This window comes from Triturus cristatus, chromosome 8 (assembly GCF_964204655.1).
Source record: "Triturus cristatus chromosome 8, aTriCri1.1, whole genome shotgun sequence".
Lineage (NCBI taxonomy): Eukaryota > Metazoa > Chordata > Amphibia > Caudata > Salamandridae > Triturus > Triturus cristatus.
In genome coordinates this window covers 252,006,584-252,017,243 of record NC_140591.1, presented here as the reverse complement: position 1 = coordinate 252,017,243, position 10,660 = coordinate 252,006,584, and the positions used below count along the sequence as shown (strand labels likewise).

The following is a 10,660-nucleotide window of genomic DNA, read 5'->3' as shown; positions in this document are numbered from 1 at the left end:
CACAGTAAAGGAGCAAACTGAGTAGACATAGTGAAACATTCTGGTGGGGAACCTATCTTCTACACTGAAATTCCCAAGGGATGGTAAAAAGATGCATTAGATGGACATATGCAAAAGGCAACAATAGCACACATACTGCATACCAATTTATTTCAAATTTAATAGGCAGTAAGTTATCTTATTGGCATTTTCATGTATGAACCTGCTTCTTCGAACACAATGAAGAATTGCTTCCACTTCAAATCATTTGATGCTCATGTGGATGAACTATTCACCTCTTAAAAGATGTTCATGCAATCGGAGTGAATATTTAAATCTCCATCCTGAAAGTCATAACTCAGGAGATCAAGTTCAGAAATTATACACTGTGGCCAAGATCTTGAATTACATATTAGTCAGGAAATCCTACTCGTGGAACAGGCGAAGGAGATTTAAAAATCAAGTCTGGCACGGCCAATTGGAAGAAATGAGGATCATTCTCAAACTAAATTTCTTTCCACTCCATGACCATCTTCAAAAGAAAGAAATTAGCAAAATAAATATTTTTGTACCAGTCTATCTAAAGGGCATAGCCCTTGGAGTCAGGCTTTGGCAATTTGGATACAAATTCTCAGATGCTATTGTTTCTTGTGCTGATATTCAAGCTAAGAGCCAGTGCCCTCCTAAGAGAATAGACCGAGGGCTCTGGACAAACAATGCACAATTGGGCTACCGCGTAATTTAGCACATCTGTGGTCAGCTAAGACCTGGGGAAAACAATGAAACAACACACGGGATGAAGAGGACAGAAAGGGGCAGTGGCAAATTTGTAGCCTTTTTAAAAAAACTGCAAAGACTATTGGCAGGGCACAGTCATTTCTTAATTGCAGCACAAAAAGTACAAGAGGCACCACAGTTTATTAATTTATGAAGGATCAATATCCCCAACAACAAAAAACATATTATATTTAATTGTATCACTTATTATTATTATTATTATTATTATTATTATTATTATTATGTAAGCAACTCTTAAGTGAACACAACTGGACCCTGGCGAGCCTCATCCATTCAACCTTTAAATTCAGACACAGTAGAGTATTTGCTTATCTTTAATATATCACAGGCCTCAGTCTCTTTGTTGTCTGGCATGGAGGGATTGAATAACAGCCTAAAGCCATTTCGTCAAACTATACTATATAAAAAATCCAATCTTAAAATAAAACCAACCAAGTTATAGGATACCAGAAGTACACTGCACAACTATTTTATCTGCCGGCATGTTGAGAGTCCGAGCCAACATTTAAAGTATACAGTATAATACTATATATTCACCAGCATGAAATTTTATATTAAAGACAGCCATGCCTTGAAAATGAATTCATAAATAAAAGATACAAGTTCATTTAAGACATGGCTCCCTATAATGAAAGACGTTGCAAATAAAATGTTGCAAATAAAATAACTGAAAATGAGCATACTCTTATATTGAATCTTAAGAGATGGGGAGTTGGTCAGTGTAAATAATTTGAATTAAAGACGTGAAAGTTGGACATGATAAATATTACCTTTAATCCAGTCCAGAAGCCCTGCCAGCAAAGATTCTCTTTCCATCGACAACTCTTTGCTTATGCTTGGGCGCTTGAACAGCTCTTTGTATTTCTGAAAAGCTTGCAAGCGCTTGAAGAAAGAAAAAAAAAATCAACTGCCACACAAACATTATGGAAGTTTCCACCAATGTATTAGTTTGTCGTTTGGATGATATGTCATATACACATTACTGTTCACTATCTGTGGGATTTGTGATGCAATTAATTAATTAGATTACCTACAGCAAAAATCTCTTCTTTCCAAGTTATCAAGCTGCATATGTTCTGATAACCATTGGGCCAGGTATGGCTTCAAAGTGCGGTGCAATGCCCAGTTTTGCAGTGACAAAAAACAAAAATTAAATGTACTTCACTGGCATTCTAGATAATCTGAAGGTTACATACTCTAAACTGGGCGAACTGGACCAATGTCCCAGATCCACCAAATAGTAATTAAGACCGAAAGTGGATTGTGAATAGTAATTGTTAAGATAAGATATCCAGATATAAGAAGTCTGACAGACTGGGAGATGGAAACCATTACTTTTCACAATTAATTTAGAGTCTATTGAAGGAGGCCTACAACTAGACACCTGAACCTCTGTCAGGCTGCAGTGCAAGGCTCACTAGCCATTGTGTGCTTGTCTCAACACACTACTTCCCTGCGTGCAAGTTTTCAGGAATGGTGGAGGATAGAAGGGTGCACAGGATCTGGACATAGTGTGGAGAGCAGCCCTGCATCTTAGATGACCACATTTCATGGAGCAACTGAGTAAAAACAAAGACTAGATGTCCCAGTTGGCTGCAGGACTCTCAAAAGACTTGTTAAATATGGCAACCATCTTTAGACACAGGGTATTAGATCCACATGGTCTATAGTGCACCTTGTAAGCAACTGTGATATGCAGTTGCTGCAGCCAGCATTTGTTGTTGGAATCCTGTTACTTGTTCAACAAGTCAACAATGACACCCATATTCACAGAAATACATTGCGAAGAAAAGGCTTGCAAATATTTGTATCACAAGGAGCCATCTAAAGTAATTATGAACTCTAGAACTTTTCTTTTTTACAAACAGCTGTCCATAGGGGTTAGAAAAACATTATAGTACTTGTTTGTTTCTATAACAGATGTCCATAGGAATTACAAACTCTTAACACTCGTATCCTACGGATGACTCAAGAGTCATCCATAGGATACAAAGTCTATTTGAACTATTGCAAGCTCCAATTGAAATACAGTAACAGATGTACTGTTATATGGTAGGCCAAGATAAAAGATATTTAATAAATATATGATCAAGTTTAGAAGCTACACAAGCCATTCTTACGAATGTTTTCATGTGACAGTTATACACCTTGCACCTTGAACACAAATCAAGTACGAAAACGTATTGCCTGATTGTAAGGCTAGCTCTAACTGGTAAAAATGCTTATTACAATCAAGATGGTTATTCAATTGATATATCACAACTTAATTGAGTTTCAGCTCAGAAGAAAATGTCTGAGTTCTGATTTGTAACAGAGTGTGGCATAGACAACAGCGCAAGAAAAAATATCACAGGTGGGGGGTTGGCCTCTGTTTACCCTGCCTTCAGTGGGAGCTACGTTCCCTTGGACTATGGTCTTCAAAGCCATTTGAGTACGGCATCAGTTATGTGTTGCCCTGATGCTTCTTTGTTAATCATGCTAGCAGCCAGTTTAGGTTGTATCATCATGGGCCGCTTTTGGATCAACCACAAGTTAACTCATTTCCTTGTTTAATAAATCTGCGAGATAACTTTCTTCCCTCAAAAAGAAAAGGGTCCTATCCCTTATTTTATTCATCTGCATGTTAATGAATTTGGGTGGTTACGTAGCTACAGGATATCTACTCCTTGTGCTTTTTATCATAACTGCACCTTCTAGACAAATCAAGTCATAATTAAAAGGTTACCTTATAAATAAAGGACATTGTTCCACCGTCAGAAGTATATCTTAATTAATACCAAATTGATGCAAATGAAGACAATAATTTAACAGCAATACTTTTACCTGCTGAGGAGTGTCCTGGATGTCTGAAATGTAGGTCTTGAGTTTCCTTGCAATTTTATGTTCTGCGGGTTCAATAATCTTTTCATATTGAGACACTGCCGCTCTCCATAATGGCTTGAAGTAAAGAGAAAGTTAATTTTATTTCTGATATTCCAATTCTTGCATAAAAATAATGGGACGTTAATTTCAAATGTCACTCTACCTCAGTGTATGGGTTGTAGTGCACTGGATTTAAACCAGCAAATGGCTCAAACACTTGGGCAAGATGCAGAGCTTGTTGCTCACCCACCGGCACAAAATAAATCAGTTTTTCATAAACTGTTCTGATGGTTAACACCTGCAAAACAAAATACAATTACTAGAGTATGCTCAACCATATCTCTGAAAAGATTTCTTTAAATGAATGTTACTAATATGGCCAAAGAATAATTCTAAGCACATTGAAGTTGGTCAACTAATTTCCTTTTGCAGACACTCACTACCAAATGCAGTCTTTGCCTTCCCCCTGCAAACTGCCTACTGCCCATTGCCCACTGAAGACCTTTGAACATGCAGCTTAGTTACTCCTCACTGCTTTTTCACATAGCTGACCCCTGGTAACATATGTAACTCACAAGCTGCACAGGTGATATATACATTTATAAAAGATAGCTATATGAGAAACGCAAGTCTTGTAAATTTGATATATCTACCATAGTGAAGTAAAATTATAAATCCATGTAAGACAGCAAATGATGAGGATTAGTTTCCTGCAACCTGTAAAGCATGGCTGATGAATACAGGCCCCAGCTAGGCCCGCAAAGCACAAGGGTTCGCTCTCCTGTAACGGAATCTATAAGGAAGTTGGCACGGAAACTGCAAAGTACAAAAACAACGTTTATTAACCCTTAAGGGTGGTCCTACAATCCACACAACACTCTTCAGTATTGCAAGGAGTAGCACACAGAACATTCGTACACAGTCCCCTTTTATACACAACAGAGGGGCTCATAAGTGGGTGGATACCACATGAGGTTGAAGAACATTACCATTTAGGGTCATTCTCGATACTGAATCAATACATGGGCGGAGCTAACACGCTCTTTGGGCCCGCGAAAACACATGGTCAAGCAAAGCTAATTATAACAGATGTGGTCAAGTCTGGGCATGCGCCAGATAGACAAGAAAGCTATTTATAACTGTTACTAGGCAGATTACAAGAGCAACTAACACAGAGGTCGGACTCTCCTCGTGGTGAACACATGGCAGCATGTCAATACAAAATGGAGTCCGGACTTCGGCCAACATAATGAGGAAAACACGATAAAAGGGAAACATTAATGTTTTCAGTAAATGCTTAATCACATTCTGCTTTAATTTACAACAGACGACCCTTTCAGCATTTACTGAAGACATCTGGTTTCCAAGAATAATCATCGTATATGTCAATTATCATCATTCCTTTAACCTCTTTAGCTAGCCCCTTCTGGCGGGCAACATCGGCAATAGCTTTCTTATCTGGAATGCAGAATGAAATGCATACGGAACAGCACAATGGTCCACATTGAATACACATACAGAAAAGGAACAGAATTGCTACAATAATACAGAGACCAGTTAGAACCTTCCAACCCCAGGCAGTAACCAACGCCCAAAACCATCCAGAAAAGGACCAAGTGCCGTTTTCTGTGTGGATTTCAGCTGCTATTTTATGCAGCTTGTTAATGGCGTTATAAACGGATGGCGTATGATCAGGAATGAACACACAGCAGCTACTTCCAATAATTTTACAGGCTCCTCCTCGATCAGCTAGCATTACATCTAACACCATACGATTCTGCAACGCAACAATCCTGGTTATTTGTAACTCTTCCGTAAGATTCCCAAGAGCAGCGGCAGTCTGATTGGTCACAGCTTCTACCACTCTTGTTAATCTTCGGATCTTCCTACTATTCAAAGCGGCTCCAACAAAGAAAAACAGTCCTAAGTTAAAATCAATATACTGTTGCAAGCTGGTATCTGTTTGATCCACCTCATCAATTGATAGAGTACGTTTATATCTATTTACAGTCACATTATTCAACAGTTTTAAATCCTTATGATATGACGCGGGTGCTAAGAATACAGGAGGTAATAGGAATGATACATAGCATACCCCAGACCACCCAGCCGGCAAACGGTAATAACCTTTATTTCCACATACAAAGTAGGTATTATGGGATGCGAGGAAGGTACTGTTGTTTAACCCATCGATGTTTAGTACGGTTATACAATCACTGACACCCACAGGGATAAAACCCACACTCTGGACACACAGGTCCGCTTGGGCTTGTGCTACTTGGATTACGAATTTGTCCTTCCCCACGGTGTCTCTAGTGTTCGTGAAGATATAGGGGATGGATTCATTGTCCGGTCGGTACTCTTCCCATTCCCAAATTGTCCCATTCGCTTGTGGATATCCATTCTTATTCTGATGGCATTCTTTATTAAGTCTAAAAAGCAATCGTCCCACTGTCGGTTTCCGAGTGGCAAACAACAAAGTGTACCAAGCTCTACAAGAGCCATTGTGAGAGAAAGGAAGTGGTATGAATGGCGTACCTCCTTTCTTCTGATGGGCTGGCATCATCCCACATATCCAACAGTTCGTAGCGTTCGTAGCGACGTGGGTGTGATGCAGCATCTGAATGAAAGTGTTATTCAAATAGGATTGTCGATGCTTCAACTCTTGATATGGCAATGTATAAAAGTAGTGCTCCGCAGGCACTGGAGTCGTCAACACAAGTGTCTTTCGAGCAGGAGTTGCCTCCTCCACAAACCATGTGGTTATACCAACGATAGCTACTGTTAGCATGAACCCCAACGCACAAAGAATTTTCTTCTTCTCCATGTCAAAGGAAACAATACCCTGATATCTTCCTGAAACTAAAAGTCTGTCAGAACTCTTCCCCTTGGGCAGCGGTTGATTTCTTCACCAGCGGGCCAAGACGTGTGTCGCTACACTAATGCAGGGCTGATCCCCCCCCCCTTGCCTCATCGGCTCTCCGTTTCACTAACCCAAGGGCCGTTCTGACAGTATGTCCCGGTACTGGAGAACTCACTTCCTTGGTCGCAGATGATATCGCCTTCCTCCAGAAGTCGTGTGGTCCGGAAAGAGCTCCTCAGCGTCTCGTGGCTCAGTAGCACGGCCTGTCTCTGCTGCTAGGATGTCTCGTTGATCGGTCAGCACGGCAGACTCCACCAATCCGGGTGGTACCTTTCGACAGTGCAGGGAATGGATCCAATTCTTCCTGTTCGAGACTCGCACTGCCGTCCTCGTTGCAAGAAGGACTTGCTCAGGTCCGACCCATCTCGGCTCCAAACTGTTCGATCTGTCGAAAACCTTTATCATTACATGATCTCCAGGCCGGAGACCATGTCCTTCGCCAGCAGACCGATCAGGGAGCGCCTCTCGGACCTGTTGATGAATAGAAACCAAGTTATCCGTTAACTGTGCCAGATAATCACTCATCATCACACAAGGTACATCATACACAGCCTTAGGCCTTGGTGGACCCCAAATGTTCATTGGGCGTCCGAACACTATTTCGTACGGCGTAAGGCCGGTTCGAGAGTGTGGCACTGACCTAATTGACAATAACGCCAGTGGCAGGGCGTCTGGCCAAGTCAAAGACGTTGAAGCTTGGATTTTGGCGATCTTAAGCTTCAGTGTACCATTATATTTCTCGACCAGTCCTGCAGACTGGGGGTGGAACACGGCGTGGAACTTCTGGGTGATGCCTAGGCCCTTCAAGACATACTTTATAACATCCGCTACAAAGTGAGGGCCATTATCACTCCACAGAAGTCTACAGACGCCGTATCGGGGGAAAAACTCTTTCAGCAATAGCTTCGCCGTGGTCATTGCAGTATTGTCTTTCGTAGAGTACGCCTCAACCCATTTGCTGAAAGCGCAAACCACTACTAAAACATACTTCAAATTGTTACAGCGCTCAAGCTGGATGTAATCCATCTGCAGAACCTCAAAGGGTGCAGTGGGCGTCGCAAACCCTCCTGCTGGAGTTCGCGTGCCTTTCCCTGGGTTATACTTCAGACAGATCATACAGGTCTGCACCACCCTCTTTGCCGTGCTAGCAATCTCTGGATGCTCCCAGACTTGGGTAAGCAATTTCACAATTGCGGAAGCTCCAACATGTGCTAGCCCATGTGCCATCTGGACCATAGGTTGTACAAAAGCCGTGGGTAATTTCCATCTATCCATCTGCTTATTTCTCCAGCAACCCTCGTCATCCAGTTCTCCTTCGCTAGCCCATTGTTCCCGCTCCTTGTCAGAAGCGGTCTTTTGTATTTCTCGCACTTCCTCCTTCGCATCATGCCATCTCTCCACCTGTGACTTCACTACATACATGGCAGTAGAACCGGGCTGCATCGCAGTCTCCCGCGCTACTCGATCCGCTAACGCATTCCCTTCTCCAACCTTATCAACCACTTTCCTATGGGCGCTACACTTAACAATGGCGATTTTCTTTGGGTACGTCAATGCAGTTAAAAGATTATGAACTAATTCTCCATGCATTATCTGTACTCCATGTGACGTTAGAAACCCTCTCTCCTTCCAGAGTAGGCCGAAATCGTGCGCTACTCCGAAGGCATAGCGGCTGTCTGTGTAAACATTCACACACAATCCTGTACTGAGCTCACACGCTCGTGTTAACGCTATCAGTTCCGCTGCTTGAGCTGATTTCTGTGGTATACGTGCTGTCTCCACTATCGTTTGTAACGTGGTAATTGCATACGCTGCTGAAGTCGTACCATCTGGTAGCTTCAGGCATGATCCGTCTACCCACAACTCTCCATCTACATCTGAAAAGGGCGTATCCTGGAGATCAATACGACCCTTTGTTTGTTCCTCAGTCACAAGAATACAATCATGCGCTTTCTGCGCCTCAGGCTGGGTCTCGGGGTATGGCAACAATGTGGCCGGGTTTAATGTCACGCACCTTTTTAACGTAATATGAGGAGCCAAAAGCGTCAACTCATATCCCGTTAAACGGGCACTGGTCAAATGCTGCGTCTTTGTTTGATTAAGCAGGGCATCAACAGCGTGGGGAACTAACACCAACAGTTTATGGGATAACACAATTCCTTCACTCTGCCGTATTGACACAGCTGTCGCCGCAACCGAGCGAAAACATCCTGGCAATGCTCGGGCGACAGGATCAAGTACAGCCGAAAAGTATGCACAAGGGCGCTGCTTATCGCCGTGCATCTGCACTAAGACTGATAATGCACATCCATCTTTCTCATGCACATACAACGAAAAGGGTTTTGCATAATCAGGGGTCCCTAACACTGGTGCTGAACAAAGGGCCTGTCTCAATTGCTGAAAAGCAGCATCACACTCATCTGACCAGGGGATCGGGATGGGCGTGTCTTTTGTCAAGAGAGCTAGTAATGGCTTAGCTATGTGTGAAAACCCCAATATCCACTGTCTACAAAAAGAAACAAGACCCAAAAATGCACGCACATCCTTCTGCGTGGATGGCCTCGGTGTGTCCAAAATTACTTGGATACGATCTGGTGTGAGTGCACGCCCCTCCTTAGACAAAAGGTGACCCAAATAAGTCACCTTTGGTCTACAGAATTGCAACTTCTTCCTAGACACCTTATGATTGTGGGATGCTAAAAAGGAAAGTAAGGCTATCGTGCTTTTCTCGCACAACTCCAGGGTGTCAGCCGCCAACAGGATGTCATCGACGTATTGAATGAGGGCGACCCCCTCGAGTAAAACAAAGGAATCCAACTGTCGCTTCAAGGCCTGACTATAAATACTAGGGCTTTCTGTATAGCCTTGGGGAATTCTACAAAAACGATAAGATCTATTGTTTAATGTGAACCCAAAAAGAAATCGGCTATCAGGGTGAATGGGAATAGAAAAGAAGGCATTTTTCAAATCAATCACCGAGAACATGGTCGCCGTAGGCGGGACCAAGGTAAGCAACGTCGTGATATCGGAAACCACCGGGTACTGAGGTATCACGATCTTGTTTACCTCCCTCAAATCAATTATGAACCGATAGACCTTTGCATCCGTGTCCTTTTTCAAAATTGGGAGAATCGGACTGTTACAGATATTATAGGGAACTTCTTCCACTACCCCTACTGCGATCAAGTCTTGCACAATCTGTATGAGAGCCTCCTCGCCCTCCTGGGAAATACGATACTGTGGGAGGCGCGGTAGTACCGCCCCCTCCTGGACACTAATGTGGACCGGAGGAATCACCATTTGTCCGACATCTGTGTCCGAAGTCGCCCATAAAGCTCGGGGGAGGGTAGCCAACAACGCATCCTCTGAGATCGTACACATCCGCCCAGATCGGGGGTAGTTGTCATTTAAAATCACCCTCACACCCTCAGGGGAGCAGCGGATTGTAGCCCTAAAGTACTTTAACATATCAAGGCCCATAATGTTATCCGGTGTGTACGGAGCAAGCAGAAACGGACAGGGCGCAGAAAAACAATCAACTTTAAATGCAAGGGGCTGTGAAAGAGGGCTTCGGGAGAGTGTACCGTCAAACCCTACCGATGTAACTATTGAGCCGGATGGGGGAGCCCCCGGAACCAAGTACCTAGACAATGCACTACGTGTCGCTCCTGTATCCACTAGGAACTGATCAGTAGAACCTAAAACCTCAGCCGATACATAAGGACCCGTCTGATCGACCGGCACCTCAACTGATTCAGACCCCCATCCTACGCATTCCTATGCATGCTGAGAATCATGATATCCCGACCGATCGATGTCCGATACATGATACTGGTGCTGGCGATCGAAAACATTTGAGCTATCTCGGTGCTGTCCGGCAGTATCGAAACGGGCATTATCGTTGGGATTCCCTCTAAAGTTCGAAAAGCCCCCTCTACCTCTCGGGCCACCCGGAGTGTGCCCCTGACGCGAAGCACGCAACGCTGGGCAATCCCTGGCCCAATGGCCCAACTGCTTGCAATACGCACACTGGTTCCTATTCAAATCAGATCGGCCCGAAGGGGGACCATAAGATCCACCCCTTCCCCTATTATTATT

General features: G+C 43.3%; 1 protein-coding gene across 1 annotated transcript in view; it reads right to left on the bottom strand.

The window, feature by feature from the left end:
* Positions 1 to 10,660, bottom strand: part of DYNC2H1 (dynein cytoplasmic 2 heavy chain 1) — a 1,714,832-nt gene that overhangs the window by 1,593,897 nt on the left and 110,275 nt on the right. Inside the window, exons 7-9 of the mRNA XM_085621461.1 lie at positions 3,803 to 3,937; positions 3,601 to 3,714; positions 1,548 to 1,659 (exon numbers count right to left, since the gene is read on the bottom strand). Coding sequence (XP_085477587.1) covers positions 1,548 to 1,659; positions 3,601 to 3,714; positions 3,803 to 3,937 — 361 coding nt within the window. The remainder of the gene's footprint in view (positions 1 to 1,547; positions 1,660 to 3,600; positions 3,715 to 3,802; positions 3,938 to 10,660) is intronic.